Source organism: Pristis pectinata, chromosome 19, assembly GCF_009764475.1.
Source record: "Pristis pectinata isolate sPriPec2 chromosome 19, sPriPec2.1.pri, whole genome shotgun sequence".
Classification (NCBI taxonomy): Eukaryota; Metazoa; Chordata; class Chondrichthyes; order Rhinopristiformes; family Pristidae; genus Pristis; species Pristis pectinata.
In genome coordinates this window covers 21,340,446-21,368,408 of record NC_067423.1, presented here as the reverse complement: position 1 = coordinate 21,368,408, position 27,963 = coordinate 21,340,446, and the positions used below count along the sequence as shown (strand labels likewise).

At 39.3% G+C, this 27,963-nt stretch overlaps 1 protein-coding gene across 15 annotated transcripts in view; it reads left to right on the top strand.

Annotated features, from left to right (window-relative positions):
* Window positions 1-27,963, top strand: part of magi2a (membrane associated guanylate kinase, WW and PDZ domain containing 2a) — a 321,741-nt gene that overhangs the window by 273,251 nt on the left and 20,527 nt on the right. For 14 of the 15 annotated variants that reach the window (XM_052033862.1, XM_052033859.1, XM_052033861.1 and 11 more), the window contains 5 exons: window positions 237-429; window positions 3,863-4,108; window positions 18,699-18,887; window positions 19,004-19,175; window positions 23,646-23,844. In XM_052033862.1, the coding sequence (XP_051889822.1) occupies window positions 237-429; window positions 3,863-4,108; window positions 18,699-18,887; window positions 19,004-19,175; window positions 23,646-23,844 (999 nt within the window). The remainder of the gene's footprint in view (window positions 1-236; window positions 430-3,862; window positions 4,109-18,698; window positions 18,888-19,003; window positions 19,176-23,645; window positions 23,845-27,963) is intronic. The other variant, XM_052033858.1, reaches the window with a different exon arrangement.

The window sequence follows — 27,963 nt, the reverse complement described above, 5'->3', positions numbered from 1 at the left end:
GCAATGCACTTACTGTTTGAACAAATGTCAAGATAACTTGAAAGATTTCACAGATGCTATACAGACCATAAACTGGTACCAATTCTGCAACAACATTGGCAAAAGTGAGAAGTTGTAATTGGTGTTTGTCTTCAATCACTTCAGTTAGTGATCATTCTCACCTGGTTTGTGATACCATTTAGCAAAATTTACATTTTCTTTTACTAACTGACACTCTTTATTTTTCATCACTGAAGATTCTTATCGGAGCAATAATTACAATGGGGGCTGCTGACAGAGATGGCCGGCTTCGCCCAGGAGATGAGTTAGTTTACGTGGATGGAATCTTAGTTACCGGAAAATCTCACCGTTATGTGATAGATCTAATGCATAACGCAGCCCGAAATGGCCATGTCAGTCTGACTGTGCGAAGGAAGGTTCTGTCTATAGGTAGGTACTGGATAAATATGGTGCTGGGAGTGGTTCACCTGCTTTCTGACCGTAAACTTTATGAATTAAATCCCAGTTTTGAATAAACTTAAAATTCACTCACCATCATAAGTATACACTAAATTCTTGTTATCTGTATGGGATAGGGATGTGAATTTCCCATGGATATCAAAATGCAGAAATCACTAATGCCCTGAACAGAGGGGCTACCTGTTGCTTCGGAAGGACAACTAATGTTTTTATAAATTTAAACATAGTTTTCTATAGATCAGAGGGTTCTTAAAATATTGTGCCTTTTGATCAAATAATATCAGTACTGATTCATTGTTACAGGGAGCAAAGTTCAACAAATTAAAACATTTTGTCTGTGACATATCACAGTATTGCAGTAAACAAAAAGTGCTGGCGGAACTCAGCGTGTCAGGCAACATCTATAGAGGGAAACAAACAGTTGATGTTTCGGGCTGAGACCCTTCTTCAGGACTGGAAAAGAAGAGGCAGAAGCCAGAATAAGAAGGTAGGGGAGGGTGAGAAGCACATGCAGGCAGTGATAGGTGAGTCCAGGTGGTAGGTGGGTGGGGGGGGGGGGGAGGAGGGTGTGGAAGATGTAATAGGTAGAAGAGGCAAAGAGCTAAAGAAGGAGGAATCCGGTAGGAGAGGGCAGTGGACCATGGAATAAAGGATGCAGGAAGGGAGGAGAGGAGATGGGCAGGTCATCAAGGTGGGGGAGAGGAGCCACAGGAATAAGGGGAGACAAAGGAGTGGGAGGGAAATAAAAGAAGGGGTGGGGTTACCGGAAGTTAGAGAAATCGATGTTGAGGCCATCAGGTTAGAGACTCCCAAGGCGGAATATGACGTGTTGTTCCTCCAACCTGCCTATAGACAGAAACTTAAGGCTCTCCGTTTCTTTGTTGAATTCCGACCCAACCAGTTCCCCTTCACCTTCACCCTCCTCCATCTGGCAGAACTGGTACTCACCCTTAACAACTCCTCTTTCAGCTCCTCCCACTTTCTTCAAAATAAAGGTGTAGCCATGGGCAGTCGCATGGGCCCCAGCTATGCCTGTCTCTTTGTTGGCTACATGGAACAGTCCATGTTCCAAGCCTACACTGGTAACGCCCCCAACTCTTTCTTCGCTACATTGACGACTGCATTGGGGCTGTTTCCTGCACCCATGCTGAGCTTGTCAATTTCATCAACTTTGCCTCCAACTTACACCCTGCCCTCAGATTCACTTAATCCATCTCTGACACCTCTCTCCCCTTTCTGGATCTCTCTGTCTCGATCTCCAGACAGATTAACCACAGACATCTTCTACAAACCCACTGACTCCCACAGTTAGACGCATGCTGGAGGAACAATACCTGACATTCTGCCTTGGGAGTCTCCAGCCTGATGGCCTCAACATCGATTTCCCTAACTTCTGGTAACCCCACCCCTTCCTTTTCTCTACACCCCCCCCCACCAGCTTTTGTCTTCCCTTATTCCTGTGGCTCCCTTCCCCTGCCTTGATGACCTGTGCATCTCCTCTCCTCCCCTCCTCCATCCTTTTTCCATGGTCCACTGCCCTCTCCTACCGGATTCCTCCTCCTTCAGCCCTTTGCCTCTTCTACCTATCACTTCTCAGTTTATTACATCTTCTTCCCCTCCCCCACCCACCTACCATCCCCCTCTCAGTGGATTAGCCTATCACCTGCCTGCGGGTGTTCCTCCCCCTCCCCCTCCCCCTCCCCCCACCTTCTTATTCTGGTTTCTGCCCTCTTCCTTTCCACTGCTGGTGAAGGGTCATGGCCTGAAATGTTGACTGTTTATTTCCCTCCAAAATGTTGCCTGACCTGCTGTGTTCTTCCAGCACTTTCTGTGAATTGCCCCAGATTCCAGCATCTGCAGAATTTTTTGTGTCTCCATGTCTTGATTTCTTTTTGCTCTATCACAGTGCATGTATGGTGGGAACTTGCTGGGAAATGCCAGTAGTTCAACTTCAAACTATTGGCATTTACCCCGCCCCCTTACAGAATAAGGGTCAGGAAATTCAAGAATCCACGTGAATGTGGAAGACCTAATCTTGCTGGCCAATCTCTGGGCAGTTGCTGCAGTTCCCCAGCAGTTTGGCTGAGGAATCTGCCTGCTGAATGTGTACAAGGTTACACTTGGCACAGAACATCTATTCTAATCATTTGAATGGAGAGAAATGGCTGTAAGGGAGAATGCAAGAATAAGGTAATTTCCATTTTTACATTAATTGAGTTTGATTTGACATCTTTAATTCTTTGCATTTAAAAAAATAATAACTTTTACATTTTTAATTGTTTAATTGATTATCAATCATTTTTTAAAGGTTATGGATGTAAGGGACATTCAGAAGTATTCAAATTCTTTAAAAGCTTTGTTTAGCCAGGAAAGCCCAGGAGTGTAGCTTTGCTGGCTGTCAAAATTTCTTTCAGCAGCTTTTTCGAGTGAGCTAGTTCTGGACTATCTGGGCGATGCCATGACTTCACGCTGGGCTGTGTCTCCAGGTCATTTTTGATTGAGATGGCACTTAACAGCAAATAACCATCAATGGATTTGCAAAAGAGAAGTCTGTGGTTGGTGTATATGACAGTTTGAGCCCGGCAACTCATTGCTGGCAGTAAGCATGCAGTCATAAAGTCAAAAAAATTGTTGTTGCAGGAAATGCCCCTCCTTTTGTTGATACCATACATTGCCCTACTGATTGTCTGCTGACAACACTGTGTCTGCCAATGTGCTGTCAACAAATTAACTATTTTACAGAAAACAAAACAAAAATGTCTCTATGACTTCAAACAAACAGAACTTATGACTGAAATTGCAGCAAGTTTTGTTGATAAAAGCCTTGTGATTTTTCAGCAAATTGTTGTGAGTGGAGGGTTGTTCTGCATTACCACCATGCATAAAGGCAGTTTCTATCAGCAGCAGTGTGATCTCCATGTGAGTTGAAAAATAGCTAGCTGGTGCAATAATGGGTGTTTACACCTTTCAGAATGGTGGCATATGACTAACTGGTGTCAACACCTTGCCACAAATGTTTCAGTAAATACATAACTGGGCAGAGCCAGTCTGTTTATGCGAAAGTCAGGCATTTTAAGGATGCTGTGCCTCATTATATGCTATTCTTAATAAAATACCCATATTGTTAATTTGACTTATCAAATACTTTCCAGTATTGATTGAAATAATCTCCAATGGTGGTGTGACAATATATGGCTTAATGTTATAGACACTGTGTCTAGGAGATCTACAGAGGAGCAAAGCATCTTATGGGTTTTATCCTTTCAAATGATGATCACCAGGATCAATGTGGAGCTAACTCTTGTGCCCCAACAGTACTGAGTTTACATTATTTTTTTAAATTCTGTTTTCCTTTTCATTAATAGAAGGTTTGAATGTTCAATGTATTTATTTTGTTTTTCAGGTGGGCCAGGTTCAGAGAATGGTCGAAGTCCAGGATCAGTATCCACACATCATAGTTCTCCAAGAAGCGATTTTGCTGGTCACCCAAACAACATACAAGCTCCTCCCACTGGTTCCTCACCTGCAGAGAGTTTGGTCAGTCATGCTGTTCAAGCAAATGATGTAATTATACATCGTAAAGAAAGTGAGGGTTTTGGCTTTGTGATCATTAGTTCACTAAATAGGCCGGAAACAGGTGCAACATTGGGTAAGTGTAATTTTAAGAAACGATGCTAGCTGATGAGTTCCTAGTTTCTTCATTGATATTTCACTTTTTTAACCATCAGGACCTCCCCCTGGAAGTATAGCAATGCAATTTAATCAGCAAATTCAGTGACCTATTTCCATCAATAGATCAGTTACATGTTGTTAGGATCAAAAACTTCAAGTTGTTTTGCTTTATTTATAATAATAATAATTATAAAACTAATCACTTGCACTCAACAAAATTAGCTTTATTGATTAGACATTTTTTTCATTCGTTCTTGAAATGTGAGCTTTACTGGCAAACCCAGCACTTTTACTGCCCTGGAACTGAGTACCTGATGAGGCCTTTTCAAAAGGAAACTGAAAAACAATGAAAAATGAAATTACTGGATTGTCATAAAAAAACACGATCATTTTCACTCGCTCCTTAAGGGAATTAAATCAGTGCATGAATAAAATATGGACCCGAATTCTGTCAATTGAGATTACATTGTAGGCAAGAGTATCCAAGGGATAACTTGTTTTCTAATTTTCTCTTAAAAGGGACCACCCATCTATTCATCCCATCACTGTCAAACAGCTTTCCAACACAACCTTGCTGCCATCAACACATTGTAACATTACGCCACCTTTTAGAAAGGGCAATTGGTTTAACTTTTGGATATTATTATCTGAATAAGTAGCAACGTTATTTGGTGCATTGGGGAATCCTTTACCATTCTACTACATAGGCAAAGATGTGTAATGTACTTGAGAATTGAATAAGAAAGGTAATTAAAAACAGATAATGTTGAAAATACTCAAAGTCAGAGAGCATCTGTGAAAAGTGAAACAATTATGAAAAGGAATTCTTCCTTGAGGTAGACATGATCCAGAATCACATCATTGCAATTGTAAGAGAGACAGAAAACTGGGAGAATTGAATAGTGTGTTTATGGGAACCAGGATTAAAAGGGGTGTAGTCAAGGTAGTGTTGGGAGTCAATGGGCTTATGACGACCATTGATCGATAGCCTCGCCCCCAAAATGGAGCTAGGGAAGTTGGGGAAGGAACATGATCAACCATGTTAAGAGCAGAAAAGATACAAATTGACAGCAATGAGATTTTCAGTTATGAAAGGAAAAAAGCATCAATGCAATTATCAAAGTTCCCAAGAAAGTGGCGAGGGAGGAGTTGGAATGTTGGAATCTCCTCATACTGTGCAAACCACGCTGGCTAGGCCAATTACTTTGTATTTCAATGGCTCTGCCTGAAGTGCACACAGAGACTCTAACTAGACTTAATGACTGTAGATAATAGTTTCCATATAACATCTCAAAAATGAGGCAATCTTAAAATATACAATACCCTGATGCAGAGTTTCGACCCAAAACATCGATAATTCCTTTCCTCCACTATGCTGCCAGTCTGCTGAGTTCCTCTAGCAGATTGTTTGTTACTCCAGATTGCAGCATCTATAGTCTCTTGTGTCTCTGTAAAATATACAATAATGAAGACAGAGAAATCCTGACTATTTATAAAATCTACCAAATGCAGACAGGTAGTGATAACTCAAAAGTAGACAAGGGATAGACATTTTCTGATTACTCCCTCGGTGGAGGGGGGGAGCAACCCCTTTGATCTTGTTGATGGATCAGATACTTTTCTTGTTCCTTTTGAAGAAGTTGTATGAAAGCAGGATAGTAAATGACGTTTGACTAATAAGTAACATAGATTTGTGGTTGCATAACCTTCTCTATATCTTTAAGCCAAGTTAAATGATGGATTGTTGTACATCATGAAATTTAGACTGATGATAATACTTCACTGGGACACCCCAAATATAAAGCTGAAAGAACTTACAACCCCACAAGAACTTAGCTCACACATGACCATCAATTGATCAGTGCCTATGCTCAAATTCAAACTACCAGAGCATAAATCAAAGAATCTACTTTTGTGACACTGAAACACCTTCCAGCATCTTTCTGCAATTTTTATAAAAGGTCTTAATGTAGATTGGTTTTATGAATAATTTATTGTCATATATAGCAGACTTTAGCTTACTTGGCCTCTGGAGACCTGTTCATATTTCTCTTGTCATGACTGAAGATATTTGAGCTAATCCAGATTCGTTCAGTAGATGTTTTCTGTACTCAGTTTTGGTTTTTTAATTTATCCTTCTCCTCTGTTTCATTTTTCTCTAATCTCCAACCTACACATTGCTTCCATTGGATAGGAGAACGTGGCCCCTATTCATGAGATACATTATAGTCATTATTAGTCAATAGAAGATGCACTTATTCAATGTTCACTTATTCATAGTCATTAACAGTGTTCTCTGCTCCAGGGTATCAAAAAATTCTGCATTCATGAGATATTGTCCTTTTGCACAGTGATACAAACTATGCAGACTATATCTCTGAGAAAACATATGACCAATTGGTTTGCAATCATGATTAATTTTATTTCCCTTTTTAGTGTTAGTATTACAGTGTAAATGTCAGTCATTTGCAAGACATGCACACCAAAGATAAAGATTTCTGCTCTTCAATATTTGCAATGAAGTTGTATGTTCATTCTCCATTGTATCACTAATGCAGAATAACTCTTCACCCAGAGACTGAGAATTGGCTGTTTTTCTTTTGTGTGATCTATGCCTAGAAACTCCAATAGTAGATGGATATGGCAGTGGGTGCCAACGGTTGCCTTGGGCATAGGCTTCATGCATAATTAACCAGATGTTGCACATTTTAAAGGTTCAAAAATGTGCCATTTGGTTCTTCAGTGTGTGGCCAGGACTTGTGGTAGGAAGAGGAGGGAGTGGTAGGGTACATGGAGATTTGAGATCACAGATGGATGGACATAGCGGAGGAGTCCAGGGACACTGGCACAGATAGATGGATGGTGAGTTAGATAGGGATCAGGATACCAGTGGGCATAGAATTGTACAGCACGGAAACAAGCCCTTCGGCCCAACTTGTCTATGCTGACCAAGATGTCTATCTATTCTAATCCAATTTTCTTGCATTTGGTCCAGATCCCTCTATTCCTTTCTTAAAAAGCATTTAGTAGGTATATTGGATAAATGCTGTGATGGTATCTGCCTCTTGTTCCATGTACCCACCACCCTCTATGTGGAAAAAATTGTCCCTCAGATCTCCTTTAACTATTTCCCCCTCACCCTGCACCTATGTCATCTCGTTTTAGACTCCCCTACCCTTGGAAAAAGACTATGACTATCGACTCTATCTATACCCCTCATAACTTTACAAAGAACCTTCTGTGCTCTAGTGAGAACAATCTCAGCCTATCCAGCTAAAGCCCTCCATTCCAGGCAACATCCTGGTAAGTCTCTTCTGCACTCTCTCTCTAGTGCTACCACATCTTTACTATAGTGTGGTGACTGGAACTGCACACAGTATTTCAAGTGTGGTCTAACCAATGTCTGGTACAGCTGCAACATGATGTTCCAACTCTTATAATCAGTACCCCTGCCTATGAAGGCAAGCAAGCTAAATGCCGCCTTCACAACCCTATCCACCTGTGTCACCATTTTCAGGAAGCTATGGATTTGCACCCCAAGGTCCCTCTGTTCATCAATGCTTCTGAAATCCCTGCCGTTTACTGTATGTGTCCTGCCAGTATTAGATGACCCAAAATGCATTACCTCAGACTTCCCTGGATTAAATTCCATCTGCCACTACTCCACCTAACTTTAGGCTGATCTATGTCTCTCTGTATCCTTGGGCAACCATCCTCACTACCTACAATTCCACCAATCTTCATGTCATCAGCAAACTTACTTTATCAGAGGTTGGGTTATGAGTGGTCAAGTGAAAGGGGAAGTCAAGATATCAGCAAGGTTTTGGATGGTTGGGTGAGGAGTGAGAAAGATTGGGATATCAGAAGTTCAGAGGAAGGTCAGAGGGAGAATAAAGATGCCAGCACTGATGGATGGTTTGAGTGGGCTTTGGTAGATGGTTGCTTGGATGGATTGAATGAATGCCATGTTTGAATGTTTAATTTTTATTGCCTTTCTGAGTTGACGTAATAATCCCTTTAACCTTTTTAACATATTATAGATATTTTATGGGCAATGAATGCTGTTGGTACTTCCAAGGCACTTGTTACTCACTTGAAAATGACCATTGGAGGAATCTAGGCAATGGTTATCACTATATGTAACCAGTCCAACTATTTTAGCTGAAATATACCAAGAGCAGTGTGGACCTACAATAGAAAATGTAGAAGCAAGGAAAATAAATTGTTAACTTGTGCTTTCAGCTTCTTAATAAAGCAGATTATAGTTAGCCCAAGCAGTATTTTTTTAAAGCTAGGGTATCATTAACATCTGAAAATGTGTTGCATTTTACAAAAATTTGGGGCGGTACGGTAGCATAGCAGTTCACGTAACACTATTACAGTGCCAGCAATTGGAGTTCAATTCCCAACACTGTCTGTAAAGAGTTTGTACGTTCTCCCCATGACTGCGTGAGTTTTCTTTGGATGCTCCAGTTTCCTCCTACATTCCAAAGACATGCGGGTTACTAGGTTAACATGGGTATAATTGGCTGGCGTGGGCTCATTGGGTCAGAAGGGCCTGTTACCGTGCTGTATAAATAAAGTTTAAAAAAATAAATTGCTATAAATATAATTGAAAGATTATAGAACTGTTTTCTTATATAATTGTTTATCAGGAAATAGGTATGGTTGGGAAAGACAGCATTTATTTCCCAGTCTTATTTGGGAAGACTGTGGTGAGCCACCCTCATGAGCTGCCATTGCCCTTCTGATGAAGGTATGCCCACAATGCTGTTGGGTAGGGAGTTCCAGCATTTAGATACAGCAACAATGAAGAGACAACAATATATGCCCAAGTCGATATTCAATGTGACTTTCATAAAGACGTAAGCAAAGAAAGAAGGAATAGACTATCTGGCCCTTCATGACTGCTACACCATTCATCATGTTCACAGCTGATCTACCTCAGCACTATTTTCCTGCACTGTTCTAATATTCCTTGACTTCTGTTAATATCTGGTAAACAATCAATCTTTGTTTTGAATGAACTCAACAACTGAGCCTCGAGTATAGAGAGTTCCAAAGACTCATTACCCTCTGACTGAAGAAATGTGTCCTTGTCTCAGTCCTAAAAGATGTACCTCTTATTCTGAGATTGTGAACCCTGGTTCCAGACTCCATTGTGATGGAAAACATCCATCCTAGATCTGTAAACATTTTGCTTAGTTTCAATGAGATCTCATTCTTCTAAATGCAAGAGAATGCAGGCCTAGATCACACAATCCTTGCTCGTACAGCAAATCCGCCATCCCTGGAACCATTCTAGTAAATCTTTGCTGCACTCCCTCCATGGCATGTACATCCTTTCTTAAGTAAAGAGACCAAAACTGTAGGCAGTACATCAGACACAGTCTTGGTAAGAACCTGTAGAATTACAGTAAGATTTCCCAACTTCTGCCTTCAAGTTTTCAAGTCTTCTCGTATTGAAAGCTAACATGGAGCACCTACAACTTGGAGTGGAACCTGCAGCTGATGGTCTTTCCATGCCCTGCTCCCTTGTGCTTCTTGGTGATGGAGATCAGAGTTTTGCAGTAGCTAGGAGAGTAACTGTATTGCATTTTGTGGATGGTACACAATGTATCCATAGTGTATCAGCAGGGGAGGAAATGAATGTTTTAAAGTGGTGGAAGGAATCAATGGTGACCCCCATGATTAATGGTGGACACACGATCATGGGAATGCCATTGAATTTCAAGAGTAGAAGATTAGACTCTTGTTGGACCAATTCATTGCCTGGCACTTTGTAGCATGAATGTTACTTGCCATTTATCAACCTATGTCTGAATGTTGTCTAGGTCTTACTGCAATGCAAGCATGGACTGTCTCGTTTTCTGAAGAATAATGAATGGAATTGAATATTATGCCATCATCGGAGTACATTGCCACTTTGACATGACAGAAGGGCAGTCCTTGATAAAGCTTGAAAAGATCTTTGAGCCTAGGACACTGCCCTGAGAAACTCTTGCATTAATGTCCTGAGGCTGAGATAATTGATTCCCAACGACCATCATTTGTGTGACATACGACTCCAACCATTGGAGCGGTTTCCCCTTGAAGTCCTTTTACTTCAGTTTTACCTGGAGTCCTTGATGCTACACTCAGTCAAATGTTGTCTTGATATCAAGCGCAATCACTCCCATATAGAACTTAACTCTTCGGTCTTGATAAAGTGCTATGTGACGGACTTATCAGCAAAGTTGAGTATATCACATACAAGGGACGTTGATAATATAGATACAAAGTAACAGGCACAGGGTGGTAATGAATGACATTTTTTTTTAACTGAAGGGAGGTTTTTTTAATCTACATTAATAACCAATACTTGGAAGTACTGGGACTTTTTCTATCGAGATGCAAAAGCTGAGGGGAGTTTTGGTAAGCATGTAAAATAATGAAAGATCTAGACAGAGTGGATAGTGGCAGGCTGTTCCTTTGGCAGGGAGGATGAGGACTGGAGGTCACAGATACAAAGGGGATGAGAATTAAGAGTAATGCAAGGAAAAACTTTTATATTGTTGGAATCTGGAATGGACTGGTTGTAGAGGTGGTGGAGGTGGGTTCTATTTGATAAATGTATGGTTAAGAAAAGTTGGCAAGGCTTCAGAGAATAGGCTGGAGTATGGAACTAGTGAGTTGCTCTGGTAGAAAGCTGACATGGACACAATGGACCTAATGGCCCCTTTCTGTGCTACAACCATTTATGATTTTAGATTAGGTGTGATTAGCCAGATTGGATTGTCCAGCTTTTATGGGAACACAGTATATCTGCGCAACTTCCAAGATTGTCCGTTAGGTAATACTGTTGTAACTGTACTGGAATCGCTTGGCTAGAGACATGGATAGTTCAAGTGCAAAACTACAGCCAGGGGTTGCCTGGTCCCTTGGCCTTTGATGTAGATACTGCCCTCAGCTATTTCCAATTTAGAATAAATCAGATTTTCTGAAGACTAGCTTCTCTGATATTGGGGATCTCAGAAGAAAACTACAAGGCACTTCCAGCTGAACATGTTTGCAAATACTTCACCTTTGTCTTTAACATTCACATTCAAGATGAGGATGTACTTGGAGCCTTCTCCTTCCATTAACTGTTGTTCCACTATTCATAAATGGATGTGGTAGGACTGTAGAGCTTTGATCTGATATGCTGGTTGTGACACTGCTCAGCTATGACTATTTGATGTTTTTTAGAAAACTATTTAGTGCACCTATAGTAAGTCCTCAGTTGTAGCTTGATATCTCATTTTTATGCACTCTTGGTTCTGCTCCCTGCATGTCCTTCTGCATCCTCAATGATTCCTGGATTTGAATGCAACAATAAAGTGAGGGATATGCCAAAGTATGAGGTTACAGATTGTGTTGGTGTATATTTCTGCCGCTGACAATGATCTAAACCTCCTCGTGGATGACCAGATTTGAGCTGGCAAATCTATTCTGAATATATCCCATTTAGCACAACAATGATGCCACACAACACAATGGAAGGAGTCCTCAATGTGAAGATAGGATTTTGGCTGTAGGTGGTCACTTCTACCTTTGTTGCAATGGAAAAATGCACTCACAGCAGATGGATTAGGGCTACTCCCTCTCATCAGTATAGCATTGTACCACAAACTCTTGTGTATTTCTAGCAGGTGAGGCAGGACATTACCTGTAAGATATAATTCTGTGGGCACGACTATATCAGGCTTGACTTATTTATGGGACAATCTCCCAATTTAGACATCAGTCTGCAGATGTCAGTGAATTTGCCAGATTAACAGGACTAGGAGTGACTTTGCCATGTCCAAATTCATTGCCTGGGCCTATGCCAGATAGCCTGTCAGATTTTACCCTTTTATATTTCAGCTGAGGGCCAGCTAAACCATGTCAGAAGGTAATTAAGAGTCAACCACATTGTTGCTGGTCTGGAGAAAAAAATGTTTATGGATTCAATAAAAGGTAGCTACTAAATAATTAAGCCACATTTTAAACATTTTTTTAAAAAGTTACTAGAGGAATGAGTTACCAGCTCATTTAACTTCTGTGTACTTCGAACCTGAAAAAAAAACTCAGGTAGTGCAAAGTGTGTATGATTTATAAGAAGGGAACCTTCTTATCTTTCTCATTCCTGTTCAAAGCATTCTACAAGTAGTTTCATAAGGAAAGTGAAAGACTTCAAGATAACAAAGTGATCAATTTCCATGTTACAATAGCTAAGAAAAACTGGCAAATTTTCGTACATGAAACCCATAGTCTCACACACCCACTTGCATCCCCCGTCATTGTAAATTTACTAGCTCTGGATCTATAAGGATAATTTTTCTATTTGGAGTCAAACATCAAGTCCTTGAGTAGTGGCAAGTTCTAGAAAGATGTGATAAGGTAACATGGGAGGTCCAGAACAACACCCACCCATGAAACCCCTTGAAACCCAAGCTTGTCAGTGCTTCTGAATTTACCTTGCATTCAAAAATATTTAAAAACTACCAAAAATGAAATAAGCAATACAAAATTATTTAACCATTTCTACTTAATAAATAAACCCTTGTAAACATATTAAAATAATTAAAGCAAACACAAATAATTTTAAATTATTTAATTTAATTTAAAAATAATTTACCTAATTCTTGTCTGCCTTCACCACTGCCCGACAAATACCCTTCAAACAAATGGTCATGCCTCGTACAACATCCAGAGTTCCACAGCAGAGTGTAGAGTGTAGCCGGGAAATCACCAGCAGAGCTTGGCATGTAAGTTTGGGAGTTGTGTATTCACAAACAAATCCCAGACTTGCCAGTATTTCCCCAGGTAAATGCTGACGGTCCATCGGCCTAATAATCCTGTACATCAGTTTAGTCTGGATAAGTAGTTAAACCTTATTTCTATTCAATATCAAATAATTTACTTCTGTTTATATAAATTAGAAAGATTATTGATTTGCCATCTTATTTTAGTTGTATAGATTTATAGAGTTAAACAGCACGGAAACAGGCCTTTTGGCCCAACGTTCATGCCAACCAAGATGCCTGCCTACACTAATCCCATTACCTGTGTTTGGCCCATATCCCTCTAAACTTTTCCGATCCATGTATCTGTTCAAATGTCTTTTAAATGTTGTACTTGTTCCTGCCTCTATCTCCTCCTCAGGCAGCTCGTTCCATATACCCACCACCCTCTTGTGTGAAAAATTTGCCCCTCGAATCCACTTTAAATAATGACCCTTTCACCTTAAACCAATGCCTTCTAATTTTAGACTCCCCTACCCAGGGAAAATAACTTATAAACCTCTATAAGATCACGTCCTAGTCTCCTTCATTGCAGGGAAAACAGTCCCAGCTTATCCAATCACTCCCTATAACTCAAGCCCTCCAATCCAGGCAACATCCTTGTGAATCTTTCCTGCACCCTCTCTAGCTTAATCACATCCTTCCTAGAGCAATGGTGACCAGAACTGCACACAATTCTCCAAGTGCAGCCTAACCAACAATTTGTACAACTGTAACCTTATGTCCCAACTCCTATACTAAATGCCTTGGCCAATGAAGGCAAGCATACCATACACCTTCACCACTGTATACCTGTGTCCCCACTTTTAGTGATTTTAATATAATTGGGTCAAACCATAGAGCTGTCTGCCAAGGAACTGCGTTTGATTATTGGCTATCAATGGTAGGTTGTTAGGTTTTAATTGCTTTGAGCATAAGCCTACACAGCTGAGCCTTCAATGCAATCTGTATGTCAGCTGTCTGTATTTGCACAGTCAACTAATGAGGATATCAACAACATTATCAAATACTTTGTTTTAAAAATCACAAACAACATGCACAATGTACCCATAAAGCAGCAATCTCCTGCCAGCCACCACCGTGCAACACCCTCCTCCGGGGGCCCAATTGAGCCCATGCCCATCATTTCTCTCTCTCACCCGAGACCACCCAGCCCTTGACCTAGCTGCCATATTTTCCTTCACCTTTCCACGGTGCTCAAAGGAAACTATTCTTGAGGCCTTGAGAACAGTTGGTACTACAAACATAGCTGTCATCGGCACCCCACACAGTATTCTTATCAAATATCTTTTAGGGCAGGCCAGTTTCTAGACCATAGAAGCCAAATACTGTATTTTGAAAACTGAAAAAGGGAGAAGCCAGGAGCAATTTATTTTGGTGGGGGGTGGGAGGGGGCGCATGCTAGAGAACATGAGGGATTTGGAAGAAGAACTTCTAAAAGTAACACCAATACTGGCATAAGGGAGGAGAATGACATCATTAAGCAAGGACAGGGAGTCAAATTATTAATTGGAGGTAATAGGAATGGCAATTTAGGCTAAAGCAAGATGGAAGAAGTGTTGGCCTCAAGTTGGGCAAGAAAGTGGATGATGGAGCAGGTCAAGCAAGACTGGTTAAAATTGAGGAGTAAAGAAAGGCAGATGGTAGTTTCACATAGAGAAGGAGGAGCACGGTGTAGACAAAGTGTCATTATGAATATAAAGGATTGTCCTTTACTGTAGATCCTCACCAATGTTCAGGGAATTTGGGATGGGGGTGATTAACATAATAAAATAATGTAGAAATGTTCATCTGCTATCAAACCATCTAATGCAGTTTATTCTCTGGGGAAAAAAAAACATCATTCTCAACTAACATTAGCCTAGAATTCAGTACATATTTATTAGTACTGTTGGAGGTGACCAACATTCTGCTCAATTCCTCCCACCTTTTACCTCAACTGACCCAATGAAAAGAGCTATAATTGGTGATACAATGGTATTGTGGTTTCACTGAGACAGGACTGCATAGGGGAGGCCGTTTTGTTTGATGGTGCTGATGGTTTTATTTTGAGGCACTTATAACATGGTCATACTACCCTGCCTTGAATCTATGAGTAGTAATCAAGCTATCAGTCAAGATAGCTCCTGTAGGTCTCCAGAGACATAAAGAATGAAAAATTATAATAGGGCCTGTGAGACTTCTGGAAGTATTCAATCAGACTTTAGACATTCTAAGATGTCAATAAACCTGGTGTAGCCCTGCAATACTAAATAGCCAAGGACTTTATGACTATTGTAGCTGCCACAGACTGCACAATATCAAAGTATATATTTAGCAGATCTTGGCTATTTCAGCAACTCCTGTGAATTTCTCAATCTGGTTCCAATGGAGACCACTTTGCAGTATCATGTCCTTACATTCCTCAATCTTTAGTAACTTGGTTTACTCCTAGAGTTCATGAACAAAGATTTAGCAACAGGTAGGATCATTTTTATTTTCAGATCCGCCTGCATATTTGAGATGAGTTTTTGGATATGAGGAGCATCAAGTAGCTCACCTGTAAAAAAAAATCTAGTAAAGGACTTTTTGAGAGGAGTTGAAGGAAACTGGAAACTGGGCAACCAGTTATATCTCAGTATCTTGTTGGCATGACAAAATTGTACATGACATCTGTGACATCTGTAAAATCTGTTGAGCTATTGGTACTGTACATCTTTTAAGTAAAAATCAGTAACATTTCTAATGTTTCGAATAATTTGTCTATATTAAAATGTTATTATAATGTTGACCCAAATTGTCCAAGATGTCTTGTGAGAGAAAGTGGAGCTTGAAATCTCAGCTTACTACCTTTTATACATAAACTTAGTTTTCTAGCTAGATCGTACAAGTGACTGAAAAGTGAAAAAGCAAGAACTGGATAAAGTCCAATTAAGCCAGAGACTAGATCAGATGTATAATGATGACCGACTTGAAGATGCATATTAAATAGATTGCTGTTAAAATTATATTGGTTTAAAAACTCAAAAAAAATTAAACAGTATATTTAATCAATTTTAATATCACAATGAGTTGATGTTTATAGTGAAAATTTGATATTTTTTCCAACAGCTGCTAACCCAATAAGTGAACGTTTTAAAAAAAACTCTGCATTCCCTAGTCTGTATACAGAGCTGGTTGGTTATTAAATCTGCATTTGTTCAGTGAGACGTGATATATAGATAAAATGAAGAGAATGGTATTTCTCGGAATCTTTTCAGGTTATGATCATATAAAATTTCTAGATAGAATTATGTTCTTATTTCATTCTAATTTGAGATTCCTTTGAATCTATTAAACATTGCTCATTATGCATAGTCTTTGCTCTGCTGTGATTTGTTGGCTCTTCCTGATATAAAAAAATAATGAATATTAATAGGCCCACAACAATCTAACAAGTCATTTTAATGACTTTCAGTCCTTGAGTTATAGGTTTTGAAGTGTAGCTTCATGTTCCTCGAGCACAAGTATCAACTGCTGTTGACAGTTCTGAGGCACAAGGGTTTATGAAATCTACTTTTAGCTGACAAATTACCTAAGTGAAAGATTAGTCATTGGAGTGCATTCCAAGCTCAACACCAGCTGTTTCCTGAACAGAGTGTCTAGAACTAAAGAGCATACTCTCAGAAGGTGATGCGAGTTGAATAGTTTCCCATTAATCCTGTAGATTAGCTCCACTCCAGTGGGAAGCTTGTGAAAGATGAGTTGTAGCAAATCAATAAGAAAGATGGAAAAAAACTGTTGGGGCAATAATGCTGCCTTGACACCAATGTGTACTGAGTTTGGCTCTATAGTGGGCCCATTGGTTGAGATCACAGCTTGCATGTCACAATGAATCAAACATTAAGTGAGGACAAATTTCTATAGACAACCCTATTTGAGGAAGATAATCCACAATCCCTCCCAAATGAAGGAGTTGAAGGATTTAGAAAGGTCAATAAAGCCATGCTTCTCCCTTTTTCATTTTGGGCTTGTTGTGCAATGAAAATCATGTACACTCTGCCTCCATAGGAAAAAATCCACACAGGGTCAGAGAGCAGCTCTTTGTCAGGCAGTTGAGGAGGACCCTGGTGAGCACTTTCCCTGTGGCAGCCAGCAGGAGACCCATCTGTAGTTATCATATTCAGATTTGTATCCTTTCTTGAACTCATCATGATTATAGTGTTTCTGGGGTTCCTAACTGCCAAGATCTAGAACCTCAGCATGGATACCATTTGCTAGCAAGACCATTTTTTAACCGGGATATTTCAGCTTCCCAAGAGCCAGGAGTGGCTGCAAAGGTTTGACCACATAGTTTGTTGTGGGATGGAGTCAATGGCATTTAAATCAGGAAAGGGTAACTTCTAAACAGTTGTTTGCAGCAACGTTCCTTTACTTGCCAGAATGTTGGGGTCAAATTGATGACAGAGCTGATTAAACAATGATCAGTTCAATGGTCATCAGTACCAGCATGTGTGATATGGATATCCACGCTTGGACATTGACAATCTAACAGATGCAAATAACCAGACGTGGGGGGGGGGGGGGGGGGGGAAGGGCGCATGATGTCACAAGATCTTGCCTCTCTGATTAAATGTGGTTTTGAATATAACAAGACTGTGCTCTAAGCATTTGTCAGGGGAAAGATCCCATTGTAGCTAGCTTTGTTAGCTCCCTCAAAGCTTGCCAATCATATCTTTCCAGAGGGTTGTATTTTTTCCCTACCAATCAGGATAAAGTTGTCCCTCTCCAGGATGTGCACCAGGGATTTTTCAACGTTGGAATAGAAGTCCTCTTTGGCTTCATCCATAGCTTCTAGGGTTGGACCATATGTGCTGATGACCATAGATTATTGGTTCCATATTAGAATGAGCTGGAGGGTCATGAGGCATCATTTATCTCTCAAGGGAAGTTGCTCATTTTTGATGTTGAAGCCCACTCTAAATGTCTGTCTTTGGATTGAAAAAGAGGATATTAAAGTTGGTAGATTCCTAGAAACTAACAGATTTAAACAGCAAGGAGATTTTTCAGGAAGGTGTTGAAATGGAGGATTAGTCAGGGCATTTTTGAAATCTGGTGGAGGATTGTTGGGCTTGTTGGCTGCAGACATAAACAGGTCACAGTACTTGCCATCAGAATGAATAATGGCAATGAGGCCAGTGAGACCACTGGACTCAGGATCGAGTTTGAACAGATGGCAGCAGAAAAATTGATATTTTTTAAATGTTTTATTTTATTAACATTATTTTGTTTTTAAACAGGTTCTGGTTACTGAGAGTTTACAAACGTCAAAAACATCCATTAATAACAAATCAAACTACTTTTACTCTGTTGATGACTGTGCCTTCCGCTGCCAAGATCCTAAGCTTCGGAAATCCTTCCCTAAACCTCTCTGTCACTACTTCTATTTCCATCTTTAGGGTGCTCTTTAAAACATAATACTTTGACCAAACTTTTGTTCATTTGTTCAAGTATCCCCTCACGTGCCTCATTGTGATATTCTTCTCAGAATGCCCTGTGAAGTTCTTTCTGAGATTGGATCAGGTTAAAGATGATATTAAAAAGTTGTTATTGTTGCACTTAGGTGTGACTTTTTATATGAAAGGCAGTGGCGGTATTCTTTGAGCATAGATTCAGTATTCCTACTCTCCATTTTTGCACATTTGGTATATGAAGTATCCTTCTGCATTGCATTAATATTTGTCTATTATTCTCTCTCACTTTCCCCTTGCAACTTTCTGCTGCTTAAATAAACATTCCAAATAGTGGCAGTGCCTCACAAAATCGGACGTATCATTGAAGGTAGCCCTGCAGATCGCTGTGCAAAACTCAAGGTGGGCGACCGCATCCTGGCAGTGAATGGGCAATCCATCATTAACATGCCTCATGCAGAAATTGTGAAACTAATCAAAGATGCCGGTCTTAGCGTCACACTACGCATTGTCCCTCAAGAAGGTAGGTCACTGTCATGTTATAAAGTAAATTTTGAGAAGCAAAATGTGCCAAACTCAGAAATATCTATCACATGCAGCCATCTGAAACCTTTTTTTGATTGTTTGCACCCATCACAGACATGAGTAGTCCTGCTTCTGCACCAGGTTCAGAAAAACAAAGTCCCATGGCACAGCAACACAGTCCAATGGCACAACAAAGCCCGACAGCACAGCAAAGCCCTTTAGCACAACAAAGCCCTGGAGCACAACCACCTCCTCCTCCTCTTCAGTCACAAGGACATAACGGCAGGTATGGAAAACGCCCCTCTTTCTTTAATGAGTGATTATATGTCAGAGCGATTTTCTTGTCATTCTCCTGGTGACAGTTAGAAATATTTCAAGACAGCATGTTGTCAAATTGAAATATTAATGGCAAACAACAAGAAGGTTTTTATTAATGCATATATACATTTTTTAAAGTTCTGCAGTAAAATTTGTAAGACTAATAAGGTGTCTCAAACTTCCAACTTACTCTATATTGTTTAACCCTTTCAATACAGAATGAACTTTCATCCTTTTTAATTTTCATCTCCTTGCTTACAAATGACCTTTGCTAAGGTATTAGAGATCAAGTTTTCCATAGGTGTTTGAATAAAAAAAACTAAAGACTAAAATGTAAAAGAACCAATATGTATAGATGTTTTCTCTCATGCACTGGGACACTGTCTAGGTAATATAAAGGGAATTATAATTAACAGACTGCTGTTCCATCCCTCTTATATTTAGTTAATGAATTATTTGTTATTGGAAAGTAAGGATTAAGAGCAGGAGTAGGACATCTGGTCCTTCAAGCCTTCTCTGCCATTCAACAAGACCACTGCTGATCCATCTCAACTCCATTTTCCTGCATGATCACCATATCCCTTGATATCCAAAAATCTATCATTGTTTTGAATGATTTTAATGACAGAACCTTCTCAGGCCCCCAGTTAGACAATTCCAAAGATTCGCCATTAGAGTCATGGAATCGTACAGCATGGGACAGGCCCTTCAGACCACAGGTGGGAGGTTCAGGGGAGATGTCAGGGGGAGGTTTTTCACCCAGAGAGTGGTTGGTGCATGCAATGCACTGCCTGGGGTGGTGGTGGAGGCAGATACATTGGACAGGTTCAAGAGTTTGTTGGATAGGCATATGGAGGAATGTGAGATAGAGGGATATGCGGGAGGAAAGGGTTAGATAGTGTGAGGGTGGTTTGATGGGTGGCACAACATGGTGGGCCAAAGGGCCTGTTTTGTGCTGTATGGTTCTATAGTCCGTGGCACCCATCTACAGGGCAGGCATGGTAGTGTAGTGGTTAGCATAATGCTATTACAGCGCTAGGGACCCGGGTTCAATTCTGGCCACTGTCTGTAAGGAGTTTATATATTCTCCCCGTGACTGTGTGGATTTCCTCTGGGTGCTCCAGTTTCCTCCAAAGACGTACAGGTTAGGAAGTTATGGGCATGCTATGTTGGCACTGGAAGCGTGGCGACACTTGCGGGATGCCCCCTGAACACTCCACACAAAGATGCACTTCACTGTGTGTTTCAATGTACATGTGACCAATAAAGATATCTTTTACACTAATCCCCACATTCCCATCAGCTCTACCGGATTCTACCACTTACCAACATACTAGGGCCTTTTTACAGCCAATTAACCCACCAACCCAATGGGTCTTTGGTAAGTAGAAGGAAAGCGGAGCTTCAGAGGAAAACCACACTTTCACAGGGAGAACATGCAAACTCCATGAAGGATTGAACGGGTCTCTGGCGCTGTGAGACAGCGGCTCTACTGCCTGTGCCACCTGTAAGAGTCCTGTAAGAATTATGGAAGTTTCAATGAAATCACCTCTCATTCTTCTAAACTCAAGGCTATATATGTCTGGTCTAGTCCATCACTCTTCATATGGCAAACCTGCCATTCCAGGAACCAGTCTGGTGACTTTTCACTGAACTCACTCCATGGCAAGTATGTGCTTTTTTAGATGAGGAAACCAAAACTGTACGCAATACTTTAAGTGCAGCCTCACCAGTGGATGACCTCATTTCTCCCCACATTATGTCCCATCCGCCGTGTTCCTGCACAATCACTCAACATGCGTATATCCCCTTGAAGCCTCTTTATATGCCTCACAATTCACTTTATTCCATCAGCAAAATTGGAAATAACAGTTCCTTCAGCCAAAACATTAATGTTAGATTGAGTTGCTGGGCCCCAAATATGAATTCCTGAGTATCCCCACTAGTCAGGGCCTGCCAACCTGAGAAAGATCTGTTTATTCCCTCTTTACTATTTGCCAATTAACCAGTTCTCAGTTCATGCCATGCTTCAAACTTGTTGACCAATCAACTGGGTGGAACTTTCTATAAAGTCTTCTGAAAATATAATACACCACATTCACTCGTTTCCCCCCCACGCCCCCAATTGTAGGTTCCAGCATTTTCCCTACTATGGATTCTTGGCTAACAGGTCAGTAGTTTCCTCTTTTCCTTCTTCCTCCTTTGTTACGGCACGGTAGCATAGTGGTTAGCATAATGCTTTACAGCGCCAGAGCCCTGGGTTCAAATCTGGCCTCTGTCTGTAAGGAGTTTGTACATTCTCCCCGTGTCTGTGTGGGTTTCCTCCGGGTGCTCCGGTTTCCTCCCACATTCCAAAGACGTACAGGTTAGGAAGTTATGGGCATGCTATGTTGGTGCCGGAAGCATGGCGACACTTGCGTGCTGCCCCCCCAAAATCACTATGCAAAAGATGTATTTCACTGTGTGTTACGATGTACATGTGAATAATAAAGATCTTATCTTAAATAGTGCCATCACATTTGCAAATCTCCAATCTGCAGAAACTATTCCAGAATCTATAGAATTTGGAAGATTATAACCAGAGCATCTCCCTGTAGCGATCTGGTTTAAAATTCTGAGATGTATATCATCTAGCCCTTGGGATCTATCAACTTTCAGCCTCACCATCTTCTCAAGTGGCATATTTTGACATTAATTTCTTTCATTTCCAGACTCTTGGCCTTCTAATATTTCTGGCAGAGTTTTTTTGTGTCTTTTCCATGAAGACAAACACAAGCGTTTGTTTATGTTATGTGCCATTTCCTTATTCCCTATTATAAATTTTCCAGTCTCTGTACAAGACCCAGATTTGCCCTCATTAGTCTTTTTTTTACATACCCAGGGAAGCTCTTGCTCTCAAATTTTCTGGTTTCCAGCTCTTTATCAATTTCTTGATCCTCCTTTGTTGGGTTCTAAAATGCTCTCAGTCCTCAATCTATCAGCTATTTCTGTCAACTTTATAAGTCTCTTTGATTTAATACTATCTTTAATTTCTCCTGTCAGCCACAGATGAACCACTTTTCTTGATGGGTTTCTGTGCCTTAAAGAATTCTTTTCTTAATTTTAGGCTTTTAAATACTAGCCATTATCTATCCTCTGTCATATCTTCTTATATAGTTAACCACAGCTAACATGTTCCCTCATACTTTTGTCATTGCCTTCAGATTTAAGACTTGTTTCTGATTGGCTTGCATCATTTTGAAACTCAAAGTAAAATCTTCTGATCAGTCTTCTTTAAAAGTTCCTTTACAACAAAATCATTAACCTTTTCTCATTGCATAGTACTAGATCTAAAATCGCCTATTCCCTTTTTGGTTCTTCACCAACTTAATGCCATTAATCTTATTGTATGCACTCTGTGAATTTAAACTCTACCTTATAACTAATCATTTGGCTTGACTGGTCTCTAATGTAGATTAAATTTCCCCCATGATTACTTTATTATCCTGTGATATGCACTTCTGATTTCTTGGTTATGCCACGCCCAATGTTACAACTACTATTTATTGGGCTACAATAACTCCTGTCTTTGTTTTCTGCCCTTTACTATTTATCCACCCAAACTGATACCGATTCTACATCATGATATGCTGAGCCAAGATAATTTCCCACCAGTATATTGATTTCATTCCATATTTTCCTTTTTGCCTGTACTTCCAAAGTTTATATGTAGGGAAACACAAGAGTTAATCTGATTGGGAGAGGTTCCAACAAGAATGAGATATGTAACCACTTAAGCTACATTAGTGGAGTTAGCCATGTCACACTTCTTGTACTTCTTTAAATATTGCTTTTGGATCCTTGATATCCATTTGGAAAGGTACACAAGCACAACATAAAGCTATTTGTGATAATACTGAAAATGGCAGTCACAAAGTCTTCCTCAATATTAATCAATCTCTGAAAATAACACCTGAAACGACATAAATTGAATGATCTTTGTACTGGCTGGTAATGTATTTGATGAGGACTGCTACTGCCATCTAGTGGAAAAGTATGTAGAATATTCAAGTATCAAGAGTTAATGAGAACAGGAACACCAGAAGTTATTAGCTGAGTAAAATTAAGAGTTTTTCTAACCTTGGCACAAAGTAGTATAATAAAGAAATTGATAAGATTCTACATCTAAATTTAGGATTTTACATGTCATTCTGTTTATTATTTTTTATATTTCTAGAAGAAGTGACATCTAGTAACTTAATGTAGCACCAATTAACTGTCTTGGAATTCCAAGTGCCTGTCTTATCTATAGGCCTGTGGTAATCATGCTCTGCAATTCACTACAGTTCTTAATCATTTTATTTCCAGGCTTAAACGTATTAATGTAACTATTTGAAGCTCTTTTTAATGTTTCTTGAGATAGTTTGTGTTAATTGTAATATTGAGCATTCTTATCTAGCTACAGGTCAGAAGTAAAAGCAAGACAGGATGTCAAACCAGATATTAGACAACCACCATTTTCAGACTACAGGCAACCTCCAGCATCAGATTATCGACAACCACCATCTCTGGATTACAGACAGCCACCTCTATTAGACTACAGGCAGCAGCCTCCTGACAACAGGCAGTATGCAGTGTCTGAATACAGACAACCACAGGTAGGAGATTTCAGATATCTCAATATGTTGACCATAATTTTTCATAAGTGGATACCTATGGAGTGTCAATACCACAGTACAATATAATGGCTGCTTGATGATCTGTGAGAGCTTGAAGGGCCTATTTCCATGCTGTATCTCTTCAGGACTTTAGGACCTGAACGTAATACTATTGTAGATTACATATTTTGATGACTTAGAGGCATAATTCAAAATTTATAGAATTTTGACAATGTAGACAGAAGATAATAACAGGACCATACCTACAGAATGCTATGATTTTCTGAAAATAACCCTTGGGTTGCAACATTGGTTAAAGTGCTCATAGAATTGGAGAAAATTATTTTTGTACACAATATCAACTAAATTTATAGGAAAGATGCTGCACTTATTAACTGTATTTGACTTTAAATAAAGAAAGGTGAAATGTGCACATAAAACAATTGGAATTTGAAGTAATGAATATTGGAAGGAAGAATATAAACTAAATGGTACCTCTTTAATAGTAGTGGAATACCCAAAAAAATCTATAGTTCCTTAAATATGCAGGAAAATTGATAAATTTTGTTTAAAGAAAATCATATGGAACCTTTGACTTTGCAATGGAGGATCAGAGGAAAAAGGCAAGAAAGTTTTGATGAACATATATAAATTAATAGCAATAAAATGCAGTGATTGCTTTGTTCAATACAAGCATCGAGCCGGTGAAAATCTTGTTCATAAAATCAAATACTAAGGCAGTTGGATTTTTATTACCCCCAAAGTTCTGGCAACAGCATGAAATAATTGAAATGAAATTGAGTGCTAATTTTTGTTTCAATTGACTTCAATAATTAAATTAATTAGGTCAAGTTTCTGATGGGTAGCTACTGCATAGCATTCATTTTACACTATTGTCTAAAGTTAAAATTATCCCCCTTGTATTTTCTTAAAGGCTAACAAAAATATAGGTTTGTAATATGTATTCAATTAAATAAAGCATAAAGGCAGTCGGTGTATCAGCTTTTGAAACACAAAAAGATGGAATAACAGCTGCATCTCCTTTTATAGTTATGATACAAATCTACAGTTAGAAAGTTATCCTATTTTAACTCATTTCAGATGCTTCCATTCCTTTTTTTTGCAACAATTCCTATTTTAATTTCAAATCTGCATTTTTGTAATTTAATATTTTTATGTTTTTATTTAAATTTGTTTGATCCATCACGGGGGACACTAATGCCATTTCTTAAAACAATCCACTAACTAAAATATTCATAGAATTAGGGGAATTGTACAAAAATATCAACTTAATTTATAGGAAAAAATTATTCACTACAAAATTATACTTGTCTTTAAATTAATAAAGATAATTTGCTGAGCTACTAGGACACCCTGTTACATTGGTGAAGTGATCATGTGAGAGTAGCTCAGGGGATCGGTATTTTTTCTTTCCCTCCAAGTGGCAAGCCTTTAGCAGAGTAGGGCAGCAGTTTAGAAAATTAAGACAAAATAACACAAAGGCCAAACATGATGGCCTGAAGATGTTGTAATCTGGAGCAACAAATAGTCTACTGGAGGAAACCAGTGGGTCGAGCAGCATCTGTGGGGTCCTGATGCAGGGTTTTGACCTGAAACGTCAACAATTCCTTTTCTCCCATAGATGCTGCTTGACCCTCCAGCAGACTATCTGTTGCTCCAAACAAGCCTGAATTTTGTGAAGTAACGTTGCAACTGTCTGCTTTTGCCATTTTTGCCTCTTCAAAATCCCAGGATTTTGGGATTTCAACACTTGCATTTACAAATGTGGAAATCTGGAAAATGCTGTTGATGATTCAACACAAGGCAACGGCCTGCATTCTGATGCTGGACTCCTTGTGGATTTTGCCAAAAGGGTGGAATAGGGCAAACTGCCCTTCACATCAGTTATAAATTCACCAGTGAAATCTACACCAGCACATGGATGCCAAAGTGTGTGGTTACAAGAACATCTTGTAAAGTGTTTAAACTTGACTTTGGGTAGGTACTAGTTAATATACACTTAATCATTACAAGAATGTTTTTGAAATCTCTAATGGCCTATTAATTTGGCTTTTAATGTCTTTAAAGGTCTTTAAAAAGTGCCTGTGAGTGGTTTAAAACCTTTGAAAAATATCTTAGATTTTTAAATTATAACATTTTGGGAGTTCTTTAAATTTTTAAGCATGTTTCAATGTCTCCGAAATATTCAATGTTTTAAAAGATTTAAAGCATATCTAAAACTGACCAAGTTGGCGTTGTGATCAGATTGAACTATTATTGAATTATTTACTAATTTTTGGGCTGCTTTACATGGTGTGCCTTGTGACACTGTTGCTGTGAAGAACTCTGTGGAGAAACTCTTCTGCAAGTTCTCCCTGGGAGGATCACAAAGTGAAGATGTCAATAATAGCTGCTAATCAGTCTGCCACTGACCACAAAAATCAGTCCCTGTGAATGTTTAATATTGTGTTTACCCTATAATGTAGGGCAAAATTTTGAACAGAAGTTGCTTCCCTAGAAAATTACCTCCTCTTTTCAATACTAAATCTCAAGAGCTATTTTCATCGAACTAATACATTAGTGATATGTAGAGAAAGAGTGGACACAAGTCTATATTCCACATAATCTTCACAATGGATAGATGCCATAGTATGCATCTTGAATCATGTCAGTTTTGCTATAGGTCTTGCTTGGTGGTTGCTCAAGATGTGCCAGAATGTTGTTGCTCCTTTGTTGAAGAGCTTGCACACAGGATAAGAAAAATTAAAAGACTGCGATAAAAAACAATTAAAATGATTTGGAGGATAGAGAAATCTAGTGATTGTTAATGTGACACCTATATAAATACCAACAAATCATAGTCAAATGCTCTTCAATGCAGTAGAAAAATCAATATTTTGATTTAATATCATCAAAACATTCCTCAGAAAATTAAGGAGATATTGTCATTGAACAACTATAATTACAATTAATATGTTCATGTGCATTGTCATTATGTAACACATAGCAAGGGTATTTAATGCAGACTACTAGATATTTCTTTGCTTAGAAAAGAAACTCAATCATTAATAATGCCATACAGTTCTTAAATGCCACATGAAGTACTACTTCATATTAACATTGATTAATACAAGATGGCATTGGCAAATTAAGAGAGAATGCACAGAACTTGCTGATAAAAATATCATCAGAACATTGTACAGGAATGTAAGCAGCTATTCAGTTAAACAGTACAAAATAACAGAAACAAAATCAGGCATTTCATAATCCCTTCATGCAGTTATACAGAAATATTTAGCAGGTCAGGCAGCATCTGTAAACAGTGTACCATTTCAGGTTGATGATCTTTCATTAGAACTGAGAGAAGTTAGAAATGAAACCAGTTTTAGTTGCAGAGATGGGGATGATAGGAAAAGAGAATAAAAGTGAAGGTGTGTGATCCAATAAAAACCCTGAGTAGGATTGCAGGTAGTTCATAGTGTACAGGATTTTCAGTATCTGAAGGAAAGTTTGCCTGTCCCATATGACGTTGATATAGGATGCCAATTTTCCCATAAAACCTACAGAGGCAACAAAGATAATGCTAGGAATCCCCAGAATGTCTACAACCTACAACTGTTAATGCCATTGTTCAGTTTACAGTGATGAACTGGAGGAGCACTCTGGAGGTTGTGGCTCTAGACTTGGGTATGGACTCAAATCCTCCACTGCCTATCTGGAGCCCAGCTGATGCCTGAACTATTCTAAAAGTCCCACCTGATGTCCAGCTTGGGTCCACTTGATGTTGGGCCCAAGTGCCAGTAACCAACCTGGACCCCACAGACCAGCCCAGGGACCCAGCCTGGCCTTGGACAGGTTGCCCACAAGTACTAATTGCAATTTCAGACAACTCTTCATATATAAAAAAAGAGCTGTTAAATATATGGTAGGCTTTAACATTCTTTGAATTACTGTCCCTGCTCTCCCATCCCTCCCAGATTTTACTCTTGTAATTAAACATTTGGTCTATCACATTTGATTTAGCAGCCCTATTACAGTTGTTGGGCCATATTAATTGCTTGATTAGTCAGCAGAGAGAGTGTTAAATATCAAGAGCTGTTCATCGCCCACATTTCCAAG